The sequence below is a fragment of the Notechis scutatus genome, chromosome 4 (genome assembly GCF_049901735.1).
Source record: "Notechis scutatus isolate UNSWTSFEM ecotype Mainland chromosome 4, rNotScu1.2, whole genome shotgun sequence".
Classification (NCBI taxonomy): domain Eukaryota; kingdom Metazoa; phylum Chordata; class Lepidosauria; order Squamata; family Elapidae; genus Notechis; species Notechis scutatus.
The window spans coordinates 123,084,636-123,111,912 of record NC_142012.1 but is presented as its reverse complement, the minus strand read 5'-3'; the positions used below and the strand labels follow the sequence as shown (position 1 = coordinate 123,111,912).

The following is a 27,277-nucleotide window of genomic DNA, read 5'->3' as shown; positions in this document are numbered from 1 at the left end:
TCTATCTTTAATCCAAGATATTGTTTAATTTCTCCTGTTTTATCTTAAATTTCTTCTCTAACAATGATATCATTTTAGTAGCTTCTTGTTCAGTTTTGGTGATTAATGCTATGTCATCAGTAAACAATAGCAACAATGACACTTCACCATCACTTTCTTTTTTAAATAAACATGGATCAGCAATGCCAGCTACAAAACCTATCTTAGTTAATTCCTTAACTATACACTGGTTCTGGTCATATCCTGATTGCTTCAAGCCATAAAGACTCTTTTTCAATCTCCAGCAATCAGTTGTATTATCATTTTTTATACCTAAGGGTTTCTTTAAATATATAGTGTGTTGCAACGGTGCATGCAGATATGCCGTCTCTACATCTAAATGATTTATAATGTATTTCTCCTTAGCTGCCCACACTAATGCTGCTCATAATGTAGTAGCCTTCAGACTAGGCGCAAACACCTCATCATAGTTGTTTGCTGTCTGATTGAACCCTTGTGCTACTAACCTGGCTTTATGGGTAACAGTCCCATCTACACTAGTCTTACGTTTATAAATCCATTTAAATCCTATGGCATGTTTACCGGATGGTAACTTAACATTTTCGTATACCTCCAACTTTTTTAATGATTCCAGTTCCTTATCCATTGCTTCCTGCCAAGCAGCCTGATCCTTAGCAGGATACAGTTTCAGTTCACCATAGTTACCAGGAACTGTATTCACTTGGCATACAATACCAGCCTGATATCTATCAGGTGATCGTGTTACTCGGGTTGAACGTCTTGGTAATACAGGGCTAACTGGTGGACTCTCCTGTGCCACCTGCTCCTGTTCTTCTACCTCCTCCTGTGCCTGTTCTCCTACTTCCTCCTGTTCTTCCTCTTTAATGGCTATTCATGGTTTACTTATTTTATCTTTAGGGACTATTTGGGTGTCAATATCATTGCTGGATTCCTGTTCCAGTTTATCTCACCCAACATGCTCAAGAAATTTTGCACTAACGCTACAATAAACATGAGCTGTACCTGGATCCCAAAATCTAAATGATCTATGGTTGGCTTAGTAACCTACGAAAAATAATTTCCTAGATCTGTGTTGCCCTTTCAGTCTTGCTTGTGAGGGAACATGCACCCATGCTGGAGCTCCAAATGTATGTAGATAGCTTAAATTTGGTTTTCTGCTATGCCAACGAGTGAATGGCAATTCACCAGTTGTTGTGTTAACTACATTGTTTAACACATGGTTACTACACATTATGGCTTCACCCCAGTGTTTCAGGCAAATCTGAATCAGATAACATAGTACAAGCCATCGCTTGTAACGTTTGCCCTCTTTGTTCTACAAACGAGTTATGTTGTGGTCTGTAAGGTGCAGAATGTTTATGCTCGACACCAGCCAATTTCAGCATAGTTTGGAATCTTTTGTTAACAAATTCAGTCCCATTATCAGTAACTAAAGTAATTACTTTACTCCTCATTTTTCTCTCTGCAAATCTTAGCCAGTCAAAGAAATGTTGAAATGTTTCTGTTTTGTTTTTCATGAGATAGCAGAAACTGTACCGTGAGTAATGATCCATTATACTCAAAACATAGCAGGCACCTCCCAAACTGAGTTTCTTAGGACCAATTATGTCAGCAAACACAACATCTAAAGGTTCTTTGGCCTTAAACCCATTAAGTCTGTTTGCTGGAACCTTGCTTTTCTCTTGGCTACAGGCATTACAGTTTAAATACCTGTTACAAGGTTTTAATTTTACTCCCTCTGACAATTCAACAGTTTGTTTCAACATTTTGAAATTAATGTGCCCCAGACGTCTATGCAGTAAATGTATACATTCATTTTGTGGCTTAACATTGTTATAAACCGAGTTAGCCATCTGCAACTGGTCATCATGTATAACATATAAATCATTCTCTAAATTAGCAGTAATACTTTTACCCTCTTTCTCTATTATAAAGTTATCTCCCCTAAAGGTCACTACATAACCAGTATTAACTAAAGGCCTTACTGATAACAAATTAAATTTCAGTTTAGGTACATATAACATAGTTAAATGCTCGTTTATACAAGAACAATATGCAGTACCTTCACCAGACGCTTTCATCTTCCATCCATTTGCCAATGATACATGTTGCTTATTCGTAGACATCTTTACAAACCTCTCTCTATTTCTAGTAATGCACTGCGATGCTCCACTATCAACAACCCACAAATCATGGTTTACAGTTGAATTGCTAGACATAGCTAAACTAACATTCTTCTTAGCCATCTGGTGATTACCAGTATTCTGCCATTTTCCCTTCTTACAGAATTTAGCTATATGTCCCCTAGCCTCACAAGAAAAACATTTCCTAACAGTATAGGCAGTTGAAGACAAATCCTCTTCTTGTGGTTGTTCCTTTCTCAATTGGTCTATATCCAGCCGTCTTCTTGCCTCTTCCAACAATCTTCCGGTTATGTCAATCAATGTCAGTTTATCTCTGGTCAGGACTTCCAGTGAAGATACGTAATCATCATAACTTTCATCCAATGAGGAAAGAATTATGTAAACTTGGTGCAGCTCTGAAAATATCAGTTCCTTTTCATGTAGCTCCTGAAAAGTTCTTTTCATAAAGTTTAAATGAGCTAACATATCTCCACCTTTCAGAAGACGTGCTCTAAACAGTTTACTTGTAAGATGTATGTATGCACCTACACTGTCACGAACATAAATCCTCTTCAAATTCTCCCAACACCTAGCAGCAGACTCTTCTCCACGAATATGGACTAGCTGCTGGTCACTCAGTGTTAGTCCAATTATACAAAGAGCTTGTTCGTTGTTCCGTTTAAAGTCAGCTAATTTCTTGGCATCATCCTCATCATCTAGATCCCAAGCATTTACATTCGGTGGATTCTGAACTACAGTCCATAACCCTTCCCTACGCAGAAGTAGACTGCACTTCATAGACCAGGAAACATAGTTTGTTCCATCCAACCGGGTTATCAGTGATAGACTTGTTGACGGGTCTTGTGCCATCTTTACCAGGACAGTAAACCACAATTAAACAGTAAACAGTTGTCTGGATATGATACTGTGTATTCACACCAATGCTCAGTTATCTGAGCCTGGTATGGCCTGGGCCCATAACCAATGTTGAGGTAATTTCCCGTTAGGAGAATGAGCACACACAGGGAGATGTAGTGAGAGTGGTGAAGAATAACACACAACCAGCACACAGATACACTGTATAGTAAAATGTAGGTTTTTACTTCCAGTAAAACGGTTAAGCAAAGTTCAACAAACAGTCCAAGTCATTCACAGTTAAAGCTCTTGGAAAGAATACACCATAAACCTTTATCTTTACTGTAATCATCATAAGCAAAAGACACTTTATTATGATGCAGCAAAAATCTTTTTCCAGACCTTCCCAATGTCTTTCGTTTCTCTACCAATCTATTGATACAGATAGAAAATACAAAATTACAATTGTAATAATAGACTAGACTAGAATAGAATAGAATAGAATAGAATTCTTTTTTAGCCAAGTTTGATTAGACACGCAAGGATTGTTTCTGGTACATAAGTTCTTAATGTACACACAATAATAGTGATATCATTAACATAATCATTGTAAAATACATTCATCATAAAACATTAAGATGCAATACTTAGTGATAATCATGGATACTAAGCAATCAACATAAAACATACTAGGATACTTAGTAAACAATAAAAATCATAAGATACAAGCAACATAGTCATAAGAAGATAAGGAGATAGGTAATAGGGAAGATGAGAATAGTGATGGCCTTTTTAGATAGTTTGACAGTTTTGTGGGAATTAGTTCTTTAGCAGAGTGTTGGCATTCGGGAAAAAACTGTCCTTGTGTCTAGTTGTTCTAGTGTGCAGTGCCCAGTAGCATAGTTTTGAGGGTAGAAGTTGAAACTGTTTATGTCCAGGATGTGAGGAGTCTCTAGGTATTTTCACAGCCCTCTTTCTGGCTTGTGTAGATTTCAGGGCCTCAAAGGAAGGCAGATTGGTAGCAATTATTTTTTTCTACAGTTATCCGTTGAAGTCTGTGTTTGTCTTGATTGGTTGCTGTGTCAAACCAGACAATTATAAGGGTGCAGATGACAGGCTCAAAAATTCCTCTGTAGAACTGCTCAGCAGCTCCTTGGATAGCCTGAGCTTTCTGAGCTGGCACAGAAATAACATTCTTTGTTGTGCTTTTTTGATAACCTTTTTGATGTTAGGTGTCTATTTTAAGTCTTGAGTTATAATAGAACTAGATACCTGAAGGTCTCTACTGTTGCTACTTCGTTGTCTAGTATTGTGAGTGGTGGTAGTGTAGGAGGGCTCCTCCTAAAATCTACAATCATATCTACAATTTTAAGTGTGTTCAGTTCAAGACTGTTCTGGCTGCACCACAAGGCTAATTGTTTAACCTCCCATCTATATGCAGATTCATCATTACCAGATTATTGAGCAACAGATATTCTCACTGCATTTTTTGATATTGGATGGAGAGAAGAAGGTCTAAGATGAAATTACTAAAAGGAAGTTTAGCTTGTTAGATAGTCATTGTTTATAATATCTGCTGAAAAGCTATACAAGTAATCCTTGATTTATGACCATAATTGAATCTGAAATTAGTCATAGGTAGTTGATGTTAAAAATCGAGAAATCACTTGACTGGACCAATTTTTTTTGCTTTTGATGGTCATTAAGCGAATGGCATAATCATTAACCATGAATGCCATGGTTGTTAAATGAATTAATTTTCCCAAAGGTATGTTTTCTTTGCCAGAAACTGAAAGTAAGTACCAGGAATCCATAAAACACATTGCAAATCACATTCATGTGATCATGGAACACTGCAGACAGTCGTAAAAGTAGCCAGTTGCCAAGCAACCAGAACGTGACCATGTGTCGGGGGGGGGACATTCATAACTTAAAAATAGGTTGTAAGTAGTTTTTGGGAGATCTGTCGTAACTTCAAATGATTATTAAGTGACTATAAGTCAAGATTTACTAGGAGTTCCTTAATAGGCAAGCTGTGAGTGTAAGCTAATCACACAAAAACACTAACTTTACACAACTTCTAATAAAAGGTTTTTGTAAATAGATACAAAATGCTGGGTTTTAATAGTTTAGGAAGGCTTCACCACAAACCATGGCATGCAATGCCAGGGATTAATGGTGTCTGGAGTGCTGTCCTTAGAACCCCTTGTTCTGAAGGACATCCTTGAGACTATCCACAAGCCTCAAACTGGCTAACTCATTGGTGGTCCAAAACCTGGACATATTAATAGGAAAAGAGAAGGACCATAGGGCAGCTTGAAAATCTGGTGTTATTGATTGTGGCTCTTAAAATGCTGGCATCAATAATTCAGAAGAACAATTGGCAGGAAACAGAGTAAGTGTGTGCCTAAGTGAGGATGTGACAGAGTTTGCAGGGAGGAAAGAAAAGAAAAAAGTCCAACTACAAGAAGCTTGCACATAATCAAGTCTGCAAGTGGACACTAGACAAAAATCCTGATTGAAATCGACAGAGTGATTCTGTGCACTAGGAAGAAGGGGATCAATTAGAGAACCAGCTGTGGGATAAAAATGTGAAATAAGGTGGTAGGAAGCTACCACTAATCAGGGGGTGATCTTCCTCCCCACAAAAAAAAGTGCTTCTTTACACTTCCCAGCAACTTCCAAAACATCTTGGATAAGGAATGGGAATGCAGGCATATATTAATCAGTTCTGGAAAGAGATCAGAGGAGACGCTTCCGGGACCTGCCTTGTTTTTAAAATGCAGCTTTCTTGTTCGGGTTCATGTGCAACATAAATATTGATAATATTAGGCACCATGGAGCTTCTGAGAATAATTTGATCCACAATGTGAAGCAGCTTTCTCTTGTAATGCCTGTGATGAAATCCAAATTATCAATTTAGTAAATTTTAGGGTAGACTAAGCTTTAAAAGAAAAGCACACATTTATCAGAAGCATCATTGTCAGCTAGGATAGCATGCCTTTTAGCCGTTTTGATGCTTCCTATTTGTTTCATGCCCACTCTTTGGAATTTATTTTCATGGAAAATGAGCTAAAATATATTTTTTAAAAACCTTTCTCATCATGTTTTGCAAATGCAGCATATAATTACTGAGAATTCTCCCTCGCATACATTTCAAAGAGGATTTTTAGCCATATCAAAAAAGTGCCAAGGCCAGTTGCAAAGAGCCAAAGCAATGATGAGAATTTTACATGAGATAATGAAAAACGAAACACATTCTAGGTTTGTTCTCATTTACTTACTCTAAGATTTCAGTTTATTTTAGTCTTCTCGGCTTCTCGGCAGTGTGTTTGTCTTCTTTGCCTATCACACCTGCCATGAGATGAACAATGTTGCAAGGGGTTTGTTTTGGGAACCTCTTGGTGCCACCTAACCTCTGTATAAGCAGTAGTATTAGACTACTTTACAGTAGTACTAGACATTTTGTAAGGGCACTGACCAATGTTAATGATATAATATTTTTAGGAGTTAAAGTAATATTATAGTTATAACTTTTTGCCCTTCCCAGCAGTGTAAAAATATAGAGGCATAGTGCTTTTCACCAGCCATAAGTGGTGTGAAGCACAAGAAATCTGTTACTAGAATAAAAGTTAGTACAGAAAAAAAATGAAATACAATTGTAACATAGACAGCAAGAGGCATGAATTCTCATTTAGGTAGGAATGGGATAATGCATAATCATTAGTTTATATTTTCAGGGTTGAAATCACAAGTGGAAGTTTAAGGGACTTATAAATGCTGCAGTAAAACTGGAGTAACTTAACCTGTTCTGTTCCAATGTTTGGCACTATCTTCCTTTCTTTTTCTCTAATATTTTATTCATATGCTTTACATATTTAACATATTCATTTATAGTCATCAGAATAGTCTGTCATTTAAAAATCTATTTAAAACATACATATTTAGTATAAAAATAAGGGGCAATAACAAAATCAATAAAATAACACTATAACACATAGTAAAAAATTTAAAGCATTTGAGAATCATAGTATCATCTGGCATTAAAAGTAGGTAGTAAATTTAGCGTCAATAAATTATAGTCAATTGCTTGGATGCCATAATATGAGTCAACTGAGTAACTTATAAAGCCACACTTCCCATACAACATGTCTGAATGAAAACTACAAGCACTGTGGGTACTAGAGTTTAGGGTACCACAGGGCAGATGCCAGAATAGAAAATGCTTGTCTCCTGAGTGCCATCAGTTATAACACCTAAAAGACAAGGACCTACAATATGCTTCTGCTAGACCTGATGGGCTTGGCAGATGTAATCAGGAAGAGCGGTTCCTCAAATAACCTAACCTAATAACCTAACTTAATGTTAAAGGCTTTAAACATTAAAAGCAGCACCTTGCATTAGACTCAGAAGCAAACTGGATACTAGTGCAGCTCAGACCAGAGGTATAGTAACAAGTGCCATTCTAGGGCCACATGTAACTGCCTCCATCATAGCATTCTGTACCAGCTAAAGCTTCCAGATACTCTTCAAAGACAGCCCCATACAGTAGTCTTTCCAGGAGTTGACCAAACCTATAATGACCATAAACAAAGCCTCCCAATCCAGAGAAGGGTGCAACTGGGGCACAACATGAAGTTGTGCAAAGGCCTCCTAGTCGTGACTGTCACTTGTTCTTCAAACAGGAGTTATGAGTTCAGGATGAACTCCAAGTAGACCCCCAAATTGTGCACTGGGTCTGTTTTGGACAGTGCAACTCTACTCAGGAGGAAAGATGATGCAGTCCCCATATTGGCAGGCCCCAAACCCACAGCTACTCAATCTTGCTAGAGTTCCACTGAACTCTTTTGTGCCTTATCCAGACCCCTGTCATCCCCAGGCATCAGGATATGAGATCAACAGAATTTCTCAGTTTGCCAAAGACAGGCAGACATGTATAACTGAATATTATCAGCGTAACGATGATACTTCACCCCATAATGATGGATGAGCTTATCCAATGTCTCCCTATAAATATAAATAGGAACGAAGAGAGCATTGAACTCTATAAGACCTCACATAATAGGAGTCAAGAGCAGGATCTCCCCAATCACCACTGACTGGTGTTGACCCTGGAGAAAAGGAGGAAACCCAGCACAATGTTACAGTAAGTTTAATTCACTCTATTCTTTGAACATATTTTCTGAGGTAAATTACATTTTTAATGGCTGACCTCAGAGGGCCTATAATAACTGTTCAGAAGATAATATATTATCAGTCAGTTAGAATTCTATCCATTTTCCACTCAGAGCTTAAAACAGTTTACCTGGGAATTTCCCTTCATTTTATTTCCATAACAGCATTTGAGATACTGTAGGTTAATCTAAGAGAGGAAGACTGGCTGAAAATCATCCTGTGAGTTTCCATAGCTAAGGATGGCCTTGAATCTAGGTTTCCTTGGTGCTAATTCACACTATAACCACTGTGTTGCAGTGGCTTTATCACTTTCATAAAGCAAATTCTCCTTAGGAAGGAAACTCTTTTCACTATGTACACTGAAATTGATAAGATTATGATTTGGAATGTAGATACTTACATAGCTGTGTTCCTTTTGAAGTTTTATAGTAAATTCTACTACATCTACATCCCAGCTTCCTTTAAAAGCTGGTGATCAGTGATTATGATCCCATTGATAATATTTTTCTCATATGATTACTTTTTAAGAAGGTGAACAGAGAATTCAGGTTAGCTGAGAGTTTAAAGCCTATGCCATGAAGCAAGCAATCCTATAATAGGATATAGTAGGATGTACCAGAAAGGGATAATGCCCTCTACTCACACACTAAATATAAGGGTAATATGTGAAAAGTGAAAACAGTCCAAAGGTCCTGTCACCAGAGCTAACATTTGGGGAATATTACGTGAGACTAAACAAAGGATCAGAGGAAAAATTGGCATGAAAGAACAGGCCAATTTGGTAGGAACCTTCTGCGATTCAGGTTCACTAAGGAATAGGGGTGGAAATATTTGTACAGCCCAGAATTATCAAGGAATCTGTCCAAGCTCAAGGGATGGACAGATGAAGCCGTGGTGGACTTCTGTTCAAGATAGCAAAGGGATAATTTAGTTCTTGTAGCTATTTCTGAAAATTAAAGATATAGTAGCAAAAAAAGCCCTTTAAGATGTCCCTACATAAGTTATTAAGCAACTTACAGGAATTCTAACCATGGAAAGTGAAACTGGCAGTTTCTTATGCAGTACTTTCTATCTAGAAAATGCCAACCAGAATAAAGCTATATTTGCTTCTGGGCTGATTTATTATTAATTACCCATTTAGAGGTTATTTTCTGGGCAATTTGTTCAAAAAGCTGTGTGGTCATCAACTGTTGCAAATGCAGCTAAGCTTTCCAGGTGTGTGCTTATAAAAGGGTGAAAAATGATGTATATACACTTTGTAGGAATCATCTGTCTCTTTCTAGTTAATATCGTCATAGAAATCAACCAGTTTAATGTGTGCATTAGATCTTAACAAGGACAAAAATGTGTGCATGCTTAAAGAGAGAGTGACTAGTTTTTTAAGTTATTATTTCAAGTGCAATTATTATTTGAAGTAGCTGCCAAGAGAGTAGGTAATGAACTAATGAAAGCCAGGACAGCAAAAACAAATGAAACACAGTGCAAGTGGTTTCCTATACCACTTATTATTTTGAAGTGCATGATCAGTTGCTGCATTCTCAGTGCTTTTGCTCAAATCAATTACTATGTTGTTTTCTAATTTTTGTTTTAAATCTTTTTTTACACCTGCTCAACTTATGCATATATTCCTAATTGCCTTTTAGTTTTCTCAGATTTAGAATTACATTTTAAAACTAAGACCTGCATTAGTATGGACACAAATGTAGTTTTGTGCCTCTTTAATGTACAAGACTACAAACGGCAGGAAGAAATGAATAAATAAACAAAATGTCACCTTGCAATTGTTTGATTTTCATGCCTGAGCTGAGAATGTGGCAGCATTCAAATATACTATTAATTTTATTAACTATTCAGCAATTATGCAGCAGGGCATAATAGTATGATTCCAAGTATTGATTCCTTGATTCCACAAAATCTGTTAGGATATTATTACATACACTTGGGCTGCCCAGATACAAAGTTTTTTCATGATGTCACTGCATGCTCAGTAAATGGATTTGAGACTGTTAAATTGTGACTTCTAAATGCTGCTGGGGGAAAAGAGGACACATAAACATCTGTGCTCATTTCCCTTCTCATCTTTTTACCGTACAATTTCCTACAATCCATTTTGATTGAGAGGAATGATTATTTGTTTTAGGGGAGTGTTGCTCTCTAACAGAGTTGGACTTTTTTCTCTTTTTTTGCAGCACTGAGATTATGCATGTTTGTGTTCTCTGATTTCTTCCATGTTTATTATGACTGACACCTAGGGAATGATTGGGGTAGATAAAAGATGTGGTGATATGTTAATTCCTTGTGGCGATTGTCATTTTTTTGCAGGCAATCCATCTGGTCATGCTAAAAAAGCCCTGAAGCAGCGGTTCCTCAAGCTGCTCCCCTGCTGCCGCCAGCCTAAATCCATCCCCTCAATCAGCGAAAGCAAGTGATACTTCGTGCCTCTTTATGTTCTCTGTGCTGTGACATTATAATATCCAGGAAGGGGGAGAAAGGATTCCCTCTGCATAGAATTTATATAAAATCCTTAGATAGTTCTTTTCTTAAAACAAACTTTAGATCAGGTATATTATAATAATAATGATATGTTAGTAATACCTAAGATACAAAACAGATACCCAGGCAGATTTTCTGATTGGATCCACTAATATTGTACCGTTGCTTGGAGGTGGAATTGGGTCATTGCTACCTGCTGCAAGTGCTTACTACAATGTGCAGAACTATTATGGGCATCAAGTTTGTGTATTTAATCCTAAACTACTGGCTAACTCTTGCTGTGAGGTCGATCCTTTCCTTTGCCTATTTGTAAACCAAGCTTTGTAGATGGGCTTGTTGTGTTATTTATTAACATAATGCCAGATACACGTTAAGAATGTGCTTAATGTCCTCATTTAGGAAATTGCTCAACTCATTACCAGTAATAATAGTTGTATGCTACTGTCAAAGCCTATCCTATTCTTCCAGGATGTTTTGTGATTTGTGCAGTTTAAATAGTCCAAATGATAAGAAATAAACTATTTTTCTTTCCACTCTTTTCTGATTTTTAAACACTTTTTTATTCTAGCTAGCCCGTAGGAAAATATTGACTCATTAGGGAGCTTTGCAATATATCTATTGTATATGTACTTATCTGCACTCACTCACTTGCCTTCCATATTCACTGCTAGTAATGTACTGAAGATTGTCTTAAACTGAGAATACAAGGGTTCTTTTGCAATTTTCAATAGCTTATTAAGTTCATTGTGATGATTGACTAAATACCCTTGAGAATCTCTGTGATGTACAGATGTCAATATGCACAGTGACTAAAGGATAGCATTAGAGTTCTACAGCTTCAGATTTCTATTTACATATTTGTATTTGAGCCTAGAAAACTGGTGGAGAGATATATATGTAGCAATGCTTGTGTGTTGTACCTCTAACATTTATTCTGTTGGCTATTGTAAATTTAGTTTATGGTTTTACTTGCCTTGCAACTAAATAAATGATCTATCAGCAATTTAACAAAAAGACTGAATGTTTTTAATGCCTTGAAACTTTCTACCCTTTGTCTTAGAAGGTGAGACATTTCTTTTCTTTTTTCTTTTTTCACATTAAATTACTAAGAGCCTTAGTGCAGAGTTGGATAATGCAGGAATATCCTTCAGCTGCAACAGATCTTTGAGTATCCGAAGCATATTTGTCGCTTTGCTGCCAACTATAAATATTTCTCCCACTTGTTTATAGATTTATATGCCTTAGGTAGTATTAAAACATTCCAACTTTTTGTGTGTTTTCTCATCTAATTGAATGTAAATCCCTGAAGTTGTTATTGAACAAGGGAGTTGCAAGCATATATCATTTATTTCTTATTTTCATGGATGATAGGGTCAGCTATAGCCTCCAGTTCCCATATAAACCTGTCCTGAAATTTATTTTTCTCATTTTGATTCCTTTTAAGCATAATAAACAGGGGAACTTGGTTGATACAGCTCTATTATGAATAGACTAGAAATCTACTCTTCCTCCAGCCTATGGTGGAGGCTCTGAATTTCTGACTGTGCCTCTATTTGAAGACTATATCTACAGAGGTTCTGTAGCATGCATACATATTTGAAATATGTTCTTCTATTAGAAAATTAAAAAGAGGCATTTATTCTTACATTCAGTCAAATGTAATGAGCCCTTTTGTGTCAGTGTGAGGATTGGAAAAAAAATCCAGTACCTTCAAGAGGAAAGAAGATGGAGTGAGGGAAGGGAAGAAGGGACTGAGGTTGTGTCTTACTATACTTCTGAGGTTCTTCTTTTTCTTGCAGACAGCATAGAGGATGACTTTGAGCTCTCCACGGTTTGTCATCGGCCTGAGGGTCTGGAACAACTACAGGAACAAACTAAGTTCAGCCGCAAAGAGCTACAAGTCTTATACCGAGGCTTCAAGAACGTGAGTTGAAAAGACTCTCCTCTTTCTAGCTGGCATTTCCTTATGGTGTAATTGCATTCTTTCTTTCCTCTCTTGAGTTGCTTCCTTATCAAATGAGCAACCATAATTATTTATTTACTATGTACCCAAGTTATTATAACATTGGCAGGTTTCTTATTTATGTTCTAAAAACTTGAACACTTCCGTAAGCCTTTTTTTTTTTTTGCAATAAGAGATTTTATCTGTATTATATAACTTAATACCACATTCTGGTAGCAGTTTTCTCTTCAGAATCAATTTCCATACTACTTTCTGTCTTTATTAGGATTTCCAACAAATATATCTTCCCCTCTTTCTAAAGGACAAACTACATTCAGCTACTGTTTATTTTACTTTAAACCACCCCCCTTATTATCATTATTTGGAGACCTAAAGATGATCATGGTATGCAGGTGCAGAAGGATTAATTTTCTATTTACATCATCTCCTTTTCACTCTTCAGTTTAAAGCAAGATTAAAAACTCAACCTCCATTGTTGCCAATTTTGTTTAGATATTTTTCAGAACCTGAAGGGTGAATTTTACAAAGGGAGTGGCAGCTGAAGGAAGAGGCATAAACCTCCCTCTTGATTTTAGTAAACATAATGCATAGGAGTATTAAGAGAAAAAAACTGAAGCCTGCTATGTATTTATCGCATTGTTGCTTGAAGACGTTATAGAACAGCATAAAATTATGCAATTATGCTATTTTTGTATTATTTTTCACATAAAGCTGCAGTTATACTACTTTCCTTTGAAACATTTAGTTCCATGTAATTCAATAATCTTCTTTTCAATTTCTTCCATGGTACTCTCAGAGGTCTTCTGAAATTCCAAAACTATACATATTCTTTCTATCCTACCTCTTCAAAGTCCAACTTTGCTTTCATAGAGTATCACAGGGAAAACCTATTTCCACACAATTCTGAATTTTGTAGTCACAACATCTAAATATTTTTTTCAAACCTTCATTGTGATCCTACTACGTTTTTTTAAACAAGTTTTATTAATTTTCAAAACACACAAGTCATCATTATCCATTACATATTTAAACCTTTTTCCATTATAAATTTAACAAGTCAGATGAACTATAATTCTGTTTTAAACCATTTCCATATAAACATACAAAAACCTCTTATCCATTTTCTCTTTATTTCTCTTTACTCTTATTCCATTTTATTATTATTATTTCATCTATTTCTTTCTGACTTAGTTACCATTATTCTCATTCTATATTTCTGCAAGGTTTCATTAATTCTCCCAAAAAAAAAACATATATACACAACACACAAAACATAAAAAAAATCTTTTGGAAAGTAACTTGGACCCAGGTATCTCTTTCTTCATGGACTTCAACTGTATTCATGCTCATCTTACATATCATTACTTATTTTATTTACCATTCTAAGTCTTCTATATTAACTTCTCCCCATATTTCACTCTTTTTAATTCTATCTTAATTAATCATCTTAATTTGAGTCATTATATTTGTATCTTTTGTCCATTCTTTATTGTACCTTTGTCTCATTCCTTATAAAAAAAGAAAGAAATTTCTCCTGAAATCACTAATCAGAGTATGATGCCTTTCTATCTCCCCACTAAATTAATCAAGTTAATCTTTAAAATAACACCCAATACCCAATCCGATTTTGCTTGGTACATTCTAACTGAATAATACATCCAGAATAATTAAATACATAGTTAAACAATAGATCTAAATATTAAAAACAAATACTATAATAAAAATTTTATAATAACATCAATACCATAATCTTATTAAACTCTTTAATTAAAGCTCAATATTCTAAATCTCCCCTCATATTATTAAATTTTAAAACCAATCATTATTAACATTTCAACATTTTAATCTCTTATCAACTCTTAAGCCATTTAAGTTTTCTATTTCTAATACAATACTACAATATCATCTTATGTACCTTGCAAAATCTCTTTGCAGAAATTATACTTATCCTTTATCCCTAAAAAAGATTCCTTTTTCCCATTTAATTTCAAAACTTTGTAGCTTTTCTCCACCTTTTCCCTTTCTTTCTTCTCCCAACAAACCTTTCTACCCCCTTCTTCTAGCCTCTGCCTTACTAGCTTCCCTTCTCTGTCGTATTCCTCTTCCCTTTTGTTTACCATCATTATATTGATTTTGCACCTTATTTTTCCCTTTCTTAAATGTTTTTTTAAATCTTAAGTCCTTTATTTCTCTTCCTTTCCCTCTTCCTTCCCTCTTGGTCGAGTTCTGAGATTTATTAAAGATGGCTTCCTCTCCTTCTTCTTCTTCTGCTGTCTTCATCTGTTGCAATGTTTGTTGATAGTTAATGGCGCCATTTCCAAAAAAAGGCAGGCTTCTTTCAAACCAGCTTTACCATTTTTTTTTTGCTTGCTCATAGTCCCTTCTCAGTTCCTCAATAGAAGGAGCCATTATAAATCTTTTCTTTTCTTTTCTCTTACAACAACCAAAATGTTCCAAAGGAAAAATAAAACAATCCCAGAGTTATCAATCAGTCCAAACCAAGACAGAGTTCCCACTCTCTCCTCCTAGGGTAGTATCAATCAGAAAAAAAGAAAAAGTCCAAATCTGTTTCTTAAAATATTATTGCAATATATTTTAGTCTTTCAATCATTAAGGCATCTCCTCCAACAAAGTCTTAGCATACAAATATTTTTTTTTTTTTAGTCCCATGATCCTACTACGTTTGAGAGCCAGTTTGCTGTAGTGATTGAGGCATCAGACTGAAAACCAGAAGACTGTGAGTTTTAAGCCCACTTTAGGCATGAAGCTAGCTGGGTGACTGAGACGGTTATCTTCTCTCAACCCTAAGAAGAAGGCAATGGCAAAATTCTGAATCTGGACAAGAAAAAAGCAAGGATTTGTCCAGGAAGTCATCAGGAGTCAACACTAATTCAAAGAAACCAAAAATAAACAAACAAACAAATAAATCTTCATCGTTATCCCACGAAATGCTAGTCTGCAGCATATTTCTTGACTGTTGGATCCTTTGCCGTTTATACCGTGTTTCTCATATAATAAGGCCGGGTCTTATTTTTTTTTGAGCCCCGAAAAAATGGCTAGGCCATCTTTTCGGGGGTGACTTAATTTCCCCCCCCCTTGCATCTTCGGGCGGGCGGTGACGGCTTGGATGTTGACCTCGGCGTTGGTGGGGCACTTCATATCGGGGTCAACGCAGGCAGCACCATATCCGGGTGTGCAACAAAAGGACTTCCTAATGGCAAGCCCCCCCACCATTCCCCCCATTTCGCATGTTTTAATATAGGCCTTAAATTTGGGGGCAGGGGCTTAATTTCATTTCATGCCTATAAAACATGCTGGGACTTCCTATTGGGGGAGGCCGTATTGTTGGAGAAACAGGGTAGATGATCCTGAAAGATAGCAGCTATCTACCACTTCAGTAACTTCATTGTCAGTGCTAAGGCTGGTTGCTACACTTGTTATCCTTAGTTTGACCTTCCCATTTGTTCACTGCCAACACCCTAGCCTAGGGATAACTAATATCCAAGTTCTTCAAAAGGAGGGAATTCTTCTTTCTGTTATTGTTTGATGGGAAAACTAAAATCAGTTTCTCATAAATTAGACTGCATGTCATACTAGGATATTGTAGGTTAGCAATTCCAACTGGTGATCAATGTGCAGTTTTCTATTTGATAGGAATGCCCTAGTGGGATTGTTAATGAAGAGAGCTTCAAGCAGATCTACTCACAATTCTTCCCACAGGGAGGTAAGTCCTTCATCAAAAGAGCTAATATTTTGGAAATGTTGCAAAGCTAGGTAAGTAGAATAAACTGGCAGTTGTTGGAAATAAAAAAGGATGACAGACTTTACACCCTCAGTTATAGCTTTCTTACCTTCACTGCCATATATCCCTGGAATCATCCTCTGCCTCCCTCACACGATAAACATAAAGTAAAAAATGTGAACACTGTTCATTGGATCATATATTAAAGGAATAGTGACTGTTGTCAAGTCAACTGTGGCACTTTTAAATGTGGTCACTTTCTTTGCCTGATATTAAGTGGACATTTTTTTTATTTAAAAGGTATACATAGTTGTTCAACTCATATAATCATGACTTTGGATAGTGTATATCAGTGGTGGGATTTAAAAAAAATTATTAATGGTTCTATGGGCGTGGCTTGGTGGGCATGGCAGGGGGAAGATACTGTAAAATCTCCATTTTCTCCTCACTCTACTAACCTGCTTTCCAGCTCCGTTCTCCTGTGCAGGGCTACACAAGAAGACCCAGCCAATCAGCTGGGACTCGGGAGGCAGAGAATAGATGGGGGTGGGGCCAGTCAGAGGTGTATTCCGAACTACTCAAAATTTCCGCTACCGGTTCTCCAGAACTGGTCAGAACCTGCTGAACACCATCTCTGGTGTATATCAAATATAAACCAAACAAACAACAATTACAGGCAAGAAACCATACAGAATTGTATATTATCTGTAAACAATGTATCAGATAACATCAAGTTAGTGGCAGCCAAACACAGTCCACCTCCAGAAGACAGTTCATTAATCATCCTGGCTCAATAACTGGGACAGAAAGCAGGTTTTAAAGCTTTCTGGGAGGTCAACAGTGTTTGGGCCATTTTAATCTCAGAGGGACATCATTTCAAGGGGCAGACAGTGCCATAGAACAGGCACAATTCTAGATCCCCATAGACAACATTGCCTCAGGGAGAGGATCTGGAGCTTGCACAGCATGTGAAAGTGGGTGGGATGGGCAGAAATGATCAAAGTCTGGTGATCCTGAAAATAATCTGGCCCTAGGTTTTGTTTTGAAATCAACTTCATGGTTATGTATCACAGAACCATTCTGCAAAAGTGATACTTGTTCTCCTATCCCCAAACCCTAAAGTTTTGCCATAGCTGAATGTTTTATTAGCTTTTTCTAATTTTACTTTAGTTAAAATAAATTTATTATTCCAATTCTAACCTGACATAACTATTGAATATTTGAAAAATGAGGGGCTTAAGGTACAAAATTATTCTTGGAATACTGTATTCTCAGTTCTAATGGAATATAATGAGAATAGCGATGAAATGTTCAGCCACTGCTTTGGGAGACTTCTAGTTATGCCCTTTGTACTTTTTCTATATATATATATATATATATATATATCCTTTCTGGCCTGTAAAAGATAAACACTATACTACATAGTTCTCTCAATTAGTTTCACAGAAAGTGAAATAACAGGATGCTACATTGGTTGCTGATACAGTTTTAACAGTACTGTTTCACTGTTACTCACTTGTTACTAAAACTATTCTTAATTTGATATGTATTTGAATTAATGCATGCCCTTGTGTTAACAAAAGAGGATAAATGTTGAAATAATTATAACTTTTGTAACTAAGGGTAAGAGATCATCATGTTATGGCATCTATAATTTCAAAAAAGTTGCAGCTTAGCTATTTTCTCTAATAGTTGCCTGATAACCAAATGATTCAATAAAATCAGCTAAAATATGCATACATGGTACTTCTTACTAGATTTGATATATCTGTTTTTAGATTCTAGTACATATGCAACTTTTCTTTTCAACGCATTTGATACTGACCACGATGGCTCTGTCAGTTTTGAGGTAAGATTCCATGTACTTATTTATTTATATGTGAACCCCTACAAAACTTCTCTGGGCAAACTACAGACTGAAAGCTACCGTACCTACCCTTATTTATTATGTATTTATTTATTATGTATTTATGTATACAGAATCTGTGTTATGTATTTTTCTATGACTGCCCATCTCACTATGGCAACTTTGGGCAGCCAACAGCTATTTAAAAAAACAATAAAAATGAAATCAAATACATAAGTGTTAGGACAAAAAAATTAAATTTACAGGCTCTGACAATATGACCCCCATGGCTGGGAACACAACCACTTCTTCAAGGCTTTTACAAAATCCAACAGGGTTGGGGCCAATCTATTCTTCTAGCGGAATGATGTTCCAAAGGGGAAGTGTTATAATAGAAAAGGTTCATTTCCTGGGTCCTGCAAGGTGGCACACCTTAACTGATAAGACCATAGCATGTCTCTTCTGCTGGATCTGATTGGGGAGGTAGAAATTATGCCTAAGGATAAATGCCTTCTGCAGAGTAATTAGTATTTTTGAAGAAATTTTATTTATCTTAGCAGTTATATTCAGGGCTCACATGGGCAAATTAAAACATAAATAACACAAATTTGCAAAAAAAGCATTAACCTCCCTTAACCTCACTCCAAAAAGATGGGCTACCATAGAATTTTACATGCTAGTGCTGATGGAAGTCCAAGAATGTTATGTTCAAATAAATACCACGTCTACAGTTAGATTTTTTTTTTTAAAGGAATACAAGCTTCTCTATTCTAATTTTGAACTTTGCCATTCAACTAATCATTGAATAATAGGCCATCTACTGGTACTAACAGAATCTGTATTTCTGTGCTTCAGGATTTAACAGATGACAGAATGCATATTTTAAAAGGGGTGTTTATCACTGACAATACAAAAACAGTATAAAAACTATGCCAAAGATTTCCAGCAATTCTAATTAAAGGAGAGGTTGAAAATAATTGCCCATAGCTGTGTTATATGTATTAAACTACTGAATCTTGAGCAGTTGTATTTTCATTTTAATATTCCGCTCCAAGGAAACCATGAATGGATACAGATAGAATTTATCAGTTTTTTACTGTAGTCATTGGATCTACTTTACATTCCTGTAGCATATATCACAGCTGTAGTAGTGCTTAGGCTGTATTTCATCCTTTTTTCTATCACCTTCTCTCTTGCAGGATTTTGTAGCTGGTTTATCCATTATTCTCCGTGGCACTATAGATGATCGGCTCAGTTGGGCCTTCAATCTCTACGATCTGAACAAAGATGGCTGTATCACCAAAGAGGTACAGACAGTAGCAGAAATCAGCAGGGTCAAAAGATGATGAACTTTGCTGAATCTGCTTAAGTAAGATCCACTGGCCACATTGACTAATAATTCTTTCTGTGTTTTGACTTTCAGGAAATGTTGGATATAATGAAATCCATTTATGACATGATGGGCAAGTACACTTATCCAGCCATGAGCGAAGATGCACCCCAGGAACATGTGGAAAATTTTTTCCAGGTAAGCTTACCATCAGAATATTTCCATGTTAACATCCCGTATTATTTTGGTCTGCTTTTTGGGAGGACAAAATCTTCTTCCTCTTCATATTTTTCCCCTTTCATTTTGGTTCCCAGTGCTTCCCATAGTATAATTCTATAATTATGTTCACAAATCTTTTTAGCAACTCAATCGTTTCTGTCTCCTTAAATCAGTTGTGTCCAATCTTGGTAACTTTTAAGACTTATGAATCAACTACCATGCTATTTGGGGAATTCTGGTAGCTGAAGCTCACAAATCTCAAAATTCTCAAGGCTTTTCTGCCTTAAATACTTTCAAAATAGTATTAATGAGATATAAAGCCATTTTCTACTGATAGGGCTCTTCAGATCATAGACATAGATCTAGGCTGGAAATGTGTTGAGTTCAGATATTATAGGGTGTTTCTCTGCATCTGAAGGTCCTCCTAGGAAACTACATAGTTTCTTCTTCAATGTTCATTTACATTTCAGAAAATGGATCGGAACAGAGATGGTGTGGTGACTATTGATGAATTCATTGAATCCTGTCAGAAGGTAACACCACTGTCCTCCTGGTATTTTAATCCTTTATAGCAATGAATAAGGAAAAAGTACATAGGCAGTCCTATTCTTTGCTCTATAGATAAGAACGTTTATCACCACCATCAGTGAGATCAAGAAGATGTGATATTTCACTACTGGCTCTGGATTTATATTAATACTATTGTGGCACAATTTAGCACAATCCAAGGCAGGTTGTGAGGGAAGAGAGCTGAAACAACATTTTTAGTAACAGTAAAGCTATACTGTCTTAATTTCCCACTTTTTCTAAGCCTTGATTTCATCTTTTCTCTGGCAGGATGAAAACATCATGAGTTCCATGAAGCTTTTTGACAATGTGATCTAGCTGACCATACCTGGAGTCAAGACCATGATATACAAACCAGGGCTTCTCTCCTTGGTGTATCCTGAGGCACTCTTCCCTTGGCTGCATGGACAAAGCAGGCCCAATTTGTGGAGACAATCCTCATGCACTCAAGATCCAACTGGGGTGGGATGGGGAATCCCTACAAGGGGAATGGAATGGGAGTCTTTGTCTGGATTCAATAAGAATAGGCAAGGAGCGTGTCCTAGAATTCACAAACTCTTATTCTGGGAAATTAACTACAAAATGAATTGTTGCCTCCGGACAAAAACTGCACTGACCTATCACTATATAATGTGCTTTTCCTTAAGACTTCTCAAAATCACGGCAACCCCATGATCCTGCATTAGGGCTTTCACACCCTCAAACGGCAATGTAAAGCATAATTAAAAAAGAAAACTCTTGTAAATGCACTCTTACCTTCAAAGAAGGGAATCTATCTGATCTGCACCAAGGTTCTCACAGCACATGGAGTACTCTAATGCTTCCAACAAACGGAGGCAATATTTTTCAGTGTTAAGCTATCTTGCAGTTCAACGCTATTACATTCAACGGAACTCAGCTTTTCTGGAGAAAACTGCAGAAGAATGGCATTTCGCTTTGAAAATTCTTTTGTTTGCATGCACCCCCCCCCTAAAAAAAAAAACACCACACACACACAATCATGTGGGTATTTTGTATCACTCCAGACCAAAGTGCAAAAGAACCATTAGGTTTTTTTAGAAATCAGGAGATAAGTTATGTTCAGATTGCTATTTCAGAGAAAAAGTACTTAAGCAAATAATTGGGTCAAAGATTTTCACTGCTCCTTGTCTTAGTAAATAATGTGCAAACAGAAGTAGAAACAGAGAAATCTACTTAATGGAAATATTTAGGTCAGAATGCAATCTAAATCTATTTCTGGCCTCACTGGATGTATCTCTAGATGATGATATTATGATATTACTATTAATTACTTTCTGCAGCTAGATATTCAACAGAAGTACCAAGAGCTCCAGCATCCTTAAATGAGAAACAAAGAGATCAGCTAAAAGTTTTGAATAGCAATATGCTTAATGCCATGGTAATATCTACGTGTGAGGGCTCTGGACTCTTGTGGCATTAGGGCAGAATTCAACATTGTGCCTTGTCTTTGAATTATGTGTATAGGCAGATTACAAGTAGAAGTATTGTCGGATGAAAAGGGGAGAGAAGTAGGGAAAAAATATATGGGAAAACAGAGGGAGATATACCCGGCTGTTCCTTTCCTGTGCCAACAATCTCCTTTTTCTGCAAAGGAACTTTGAGCATTTGTTCAAAGCACTTGCAAAATGCTATTTCTGTGAGTTTGTTTGCTGGTTTTGTTACCGTAGCATTACAGCCTATGGGCCCTTCGGTTGTCAAAGCATTACAAACAACAAACAACTTCAGCGTATGCTTGCTCCAAGCACATGCCAGGTTCCATACAGAACACAACAGTAACACAGGCATATTGAATAGGCCCAACAGGGATGCAGTAAAAAGACAGCAATAGGGATGTGCTAGGGAAATCAGTAGTAGAGGAACAAGCGATAAAATGTAGGTCATTTATAAAACACTTTGGAAAAAAGTGAAGCCTTTTTTAAGGGTTTAAGTAAAAATAAAAATAAATACAAAGGTGCCGATAATAGAGCAGCTGTGTAAACTCAGGAGTACAACATGGAAAGTACACAACAAAGGAAGAGAACCAGTATGGAGTAAAATACAAGGAAAGAGGAACTTAACACTGAATACATTAACAAAAGTCAATTTCAGGGAAAATGTAATATGGCAAGGGATGAGACCACTTGGGACATTCTGAATAGATTGGAGGAAAGATGCCCAGCAGGAGGGAATGAAGATATTATACTGAATCAAGAAAAGAGGTAATAGGAAAATAGGCTTTATTATTTACATACAAAAGAAAACAAGCAGCAAATATGAAAATTCTAACAGTGGCAAAGCTGAATCATAATAGACAAAGAAGATACCAAAGCACATAGTTATCACTGTATATACCTTTCTCCAAAATGATGCCCACAAATTGACTGGCTATTAGATATCTGAAAAAAGTGTTTTGGACAATACTGTTGCATCTCAGGAAACCCTGCAGAAATATTACAACAGTAGCTTTCAAGAACTCCCCATCAGCACAATCATAGAAGTCGCAAATTGGGAAGATGTAAAGTTAATATTTAATAAATAGATGGCTACTTTTTACCTTAACTCCCCTGAAATAGTTTGTTCTAATACACAAATATTAACTTTAATCCACATTCCTCTTTTAATGGCAGACTGTTCTCGTATTTCCTCTTAATAACCAGCCCTGATAACTTCTGAGGTTTCTTTTTCAGTTTCAGGTCCCCTTCTGCGCTATTAATAATCATTAGGGTACCTTGTCACACAAAGTAAACTCCAAGGACTTCTACTATAGGAACTGCAAGAGGAATAAATATTTCAAAAGAAATGCAGGAAATATTGGATTGAGTTTAGAAATGGAACAGTCTGGCTCAGGATTTATTAGCTATGCAAACAGACTGCCATGCGCATTGTAGCCACAAATGGCTCTTTCCCTTCTTGAAATTATTTTACATTTTGCTACTCCATTACATCATCATATGTATATTAAGGATAACTGGAATCTAGATCCATAGACCAAGTTCAGTGTCATCCATTAAGATTTTTTATTTTAATTTTCTTCAAAGAAACATTTTCTTAATATTTTGTTATTTTTCTCATTTGATATAAAAACCCTATCCTATTTACCATATTTTCTTAGCTTCCATACTTCATTTCTGCAATCTCCTTCAATACTTCTGTTGGGCTAATCTCAGATGAAAGTTGATTCAATGTTCTTTAAATTCTTAAAGACCCAAAATAGTAGCGAGGGAGAGAAAAAATATCACTTCAGTTCCCTGACCATCTACAATGGCCACTCAGGTCAGCCAAAATAATTGGTATTGCAATACTAATAGCTGCTTATTATTCTCTAATTTTTCCTTACAACAGTTGCCTAAAGAGATATTTGCTGTAACTGGTAAACGATGTCACTGGAATTAGCTGGTTCTGTATAGTGGCCATTCAATTTAACATGCACAGCGTATTACTATTAAATTTTCTACACTGTTAGGGACAGAAATGTCTTGCTGTGATACGGAAGTTCAACACAGCACAGCATGGGGGAAAGCTACACTTTATGTTTCATGATTAATATGAAGAAATGCCACATGGTGGCAAGATATTTAAATTGGTGGTGATAAATATAAGTGGAGCAAAGTCAGAGGAGTAGCCTCTGGCATTTGCATTAGAGGAATTCCTCAGCCAAGATGGCTAGAAATATGACTGCTGTGTATCATTCTCTTATACTATTATCAAAATAATTTATTCTTATTTTGCCTAACTAGAATATATTTCTTATTCAAAAGTATGTAAGATTTCAATACTTATATAGCCCAATTTGCCATCCAACCCATTACAGTCTTGTCTTTTCAATCAGCAGAAGATATTTGCCCACTCCCAAGTATATAGATATCATATAATCGTTCCAATCGATTCCTTGGAACCAAGAACCACACAAGGATTTACTCGGAGTGCTTTTATTGTTGCTGGCCTATAGACAGGAATCTTGGCAGACTAAAGCACAATCTGCATAACAATTACATTTACCCTATGAAAGGTTATGGAGGTTCCACTCTGGCCCTCATCCTGCATAGCAAGGATTCCAGATTGATTTGCTCCTTGGGAAAGACCCCCTTCCCTCCTGCAAGTCTGTACCACATTCTACCACAATATCTCACTAATAGAAGAGAGAGGAAATGAAGAAATGTGCAGTGATGTCATAATATAAATGTCACACTTTACTTGTGTCATATATTGGACCTTAAACACGGTACATAATTGCCACCTAGAGTTGCCATGTGTGAGATGGGTGGCTATATAAATCTGTGAAATAAATAAATGAAATATTTGCAACATTTATGTGAGGACACCATTATGTACCTATCATCATTTTGCATCATCACAGTTTGTTGCACATAGAGGTGAACTCATTCCTCTATTTTCTCTTAGTTCAGATGCAATTTTAGATCTATGGGAAATTATCCTGAGAGCAAATAAGAAACTCCACATCAATTTTCTGATTACAATGAACTCTACAGATTTTTTGCCATCAGGTTAAAATAAGGGCTTCTATCCCCGTTTGAGGAAGCAATTCTCCATGCAAGGGTACAATTCACATTTGAAAATAGTGTCTTAGGCTATATATAAAATTTCAGTGAATGCAGATTTTCTTCCTAATATCCAATAAAATAAGTTTTTACAAGTATGGATGGTACAGTTTATAAATCTACTCACTATGACCTGCAATGCATGTTTAATGGTAAAGTGAGAGTTTCAATTTGCTTTAGAGATTATGACTACATGAAGCGATTATTTTGTAAAAGATGATGTCATATACCCTTCTCATTTGGCAATACATTTGCTATTTTTCCCATCACACTGACTTTTTTCATAAATTGACTCTGCAAATCTACACAATTCCTTCCAAATTTGGTCCTTCCACGTGTTCAAGTCTTATCATTGCCAATCAGCAGTCCAATAGACTAGACAGGAATGATAAGATTGATAGCTCAATACATCTGGAAGGGTTAGTTTGTAAAAGTCTGTTCTAATCTATGTTTCAACCTGACATATTGGTTCAAAATGCCTCCATATGATTTTCTGATTATTGCAATTACAGTATGTTTTTGAGTAGATGTTAAATACATGTGTGGGGTTATATTCAGTTCTGGAAGTTGGAGACTGATGATTCTGTTGACTGTTCCTTACTCACATACTAGCTGCTTCCTTCTAACTGTCATTACAATCAGTAGTGGGACCAAGCAGCCTAATTCCACTGGACAAGCTCTGCTATCAGCTTTGCATTTTCATCTGTATATATTTTGTATAATAACAATCACATATAACAATAAAATGCACATCTAACGGCTATGCACAAACACCATAGCCTCTGCTATTGTTTGCTTTGCTATGTTCTTTTCACAATGAGTTTTGGGATAATATGTCCTATACTCTTCCCTTTTTTCTCTTTAATGCCTCTTCTGTTTTGGTTCATTTTTCACCATTAGCACATGAGATTTTCTAATACAAATTCCACCTAAATCCTGCTTTTAAAATTATAGCACAACACATTATAATCAATTTTACAGATTTTATATAAAATTTAAAACCTTTTGGTTGTATTTATAGTTGTCTTTGCCTTTGGCAGACAATAAGTAGCTGTTTTAATATTAGATTCTGATTCTTTTGACAAGTGAAAGTTCTGGTTCTCCAAATTAGATGCTAATAGGTTCCAACTAAATTTTGTATTGTAATACTGCCATCACAACAAGAATTAGAACATATCTAACATGACGAAACTGGGATACATTTTGTACTTTTAGATATTGTCAGTTCAGGTATAATCATTCTCTCACAATTTGTCTGCAGAAAGTAAATATTTAGTTTCAAAGCATCTCAGTAAAGCATCTATTTTTCTAGATGAACATGCTATGTAAACTTATGCAAATATACATACGATCTCTACAACAAACATGTGGAAACTATGCAACCACAACTTCTATTTTCCTTTTTACCACGGCTCATTAAAGGATGTGAAATTGTATTTCATAATACAATTCAATATTCTATTATTTTACTTCCTATGCATTCAATCCCAGCTGCACAAATCATGCAGCTGCTCAGGATTTCATGGTTTTCCTCTAATAAAACTATGATCCATTTTATTTCCTTTAAAAGTACACTTACAGTACATTCCAAACCACTATAGTTTTCATCAGCATTGCCCTTTCTTTCGCCCAAGGAAACTCTGGCCTTGCCTGCGTGGTCGGGGAGGGAAACCACCACAGAAGGCAATTGCGAAGATGCCAAAAACATCCTGAGTTACGAACAGTCGAGCTGGAGTCGGAAATTTTACACTTTCCCGGCTTGGACAGGAATAAAAGATAATATATTCGGGCAACGCATTTATACTGGAGACAAGCCTCTTCCCTGAAAATTTGAAACAGGGAAATTATATTGAATAAGCGAAACAAATTAGTGCCCCTTTCCAGGCTTTGGGACAGGATTGTTTAACCGCTTAAAACACAGCAACGGAAAGGCTTTCTGGTTTACCGGTAAAATACAACATTTCTAGTATGTATTGCTGAGTTATTTCATTTTTTACATTGTAGGTTAACGGTCGAAGGAATGCAATATTTTCCTTAGGCGCCCTCAATGTTGCTCAGCAACCAGACACTAAATATATACTGTAAGGAACAGCTCCTCCTCGTCAACCGCAAGGAAACTAAAGTAACGCAGAAGGACGGCGATGAACTTTTCTGCCTGCACAAGACTCCGCCCTCATGCACAGTATTAGCCTAAATAAAATTATCACTACCTTTCGCGCTTTAAATTCTGCGCTTGCGCTTTAACGCCGGCTACTTTGTTTATTTTCCTTCTCACTTGCGCCGTACCGCCCCCGGAGTCTATCCAGTAACCACGCATGCGCTGTAATGTCTAGCTGCGAAGCCAACGCCCGTCACATGCGCAAGACTTCATTTTTTGCGCGTGC

General features: G+C 36.4%; 1 protein-coding gene and 1 long non-coding RNA gene across 7 annotated transcripts in view; one reads left to right on the top strand and one right to left on the bottom strand.

Annotated features, from left to right (window-relative positions):
* Positions 1-21,083, top strand: part of KCNIP2 (potassium voltage-gated channel interacting protein 2) — a 122,487-nt gene extending 101,404 nt beyond the window's left edge. For 2 of the 5 annotated variants that reach the window (XM_026671458.2, XM_087964671.1), the window contains exons 2-8: positions 12,467-12,591; positions 16,285-16,354; positions 18,151-18,221; positions 19,418-19,525; positions 19,642-19,746; positions 20,238-20,300; positions 20,605-20,693. In XM_026671458.2, the coding sequence (XP_026527243.1) occupies positions 12,467-12,591; positions 16,285-16,354; positions 18,151-18,221; positions 19,418-19,525; positions 19,642-19,746; positions 20,238-20,300; positions 20,605-20,652 (590 nt within the window). In that variant the 3' untranslated portion in view covers positions 20,653-20,693. Of the gene's footprint in view, positions 1-10,496; positions 10,600-12,466; positions 12,592-16,284; positions 16,355-18,150; positions 18,222-19,417; positions 19,526-19,641; positions 19,747-20,237; positions 20,301-20,604 lie in introns of all 5 variants that reach the window. The other 3 variants (XM_087964670.1, XM_026671307.2, XM_026671537.2) reach the window with 3 other exon arrangements.
* Positions 15,309-27,224, bottom strand: LOC148130895 (uncharacterized). 2 transcript variants are annotated; one of them, XR_015749434.1, is made up of 4 exons: positions 27,104-27,204; positions 20,663-20,812; positions 16,831-17,006; positions 15,309-15,516 (listed from the first exon to the last, which is right to left on the bottom strand). It is a non-coding gene; the product is annotated as an uncharacterized LOC148130895 (long non-coding RNA). The 2 variants fall into 2 exon arrangements; XR_015749433.1 differs by lacking the exons at positions 15,309-15,516; positions 16,831-17,006 and adding an exon at positions 18,747-19,495 and having other exon boundaries at positions 27,104-27,224.
* Positions 27,225-27,277: the final 53 nt, after the last annotated feature.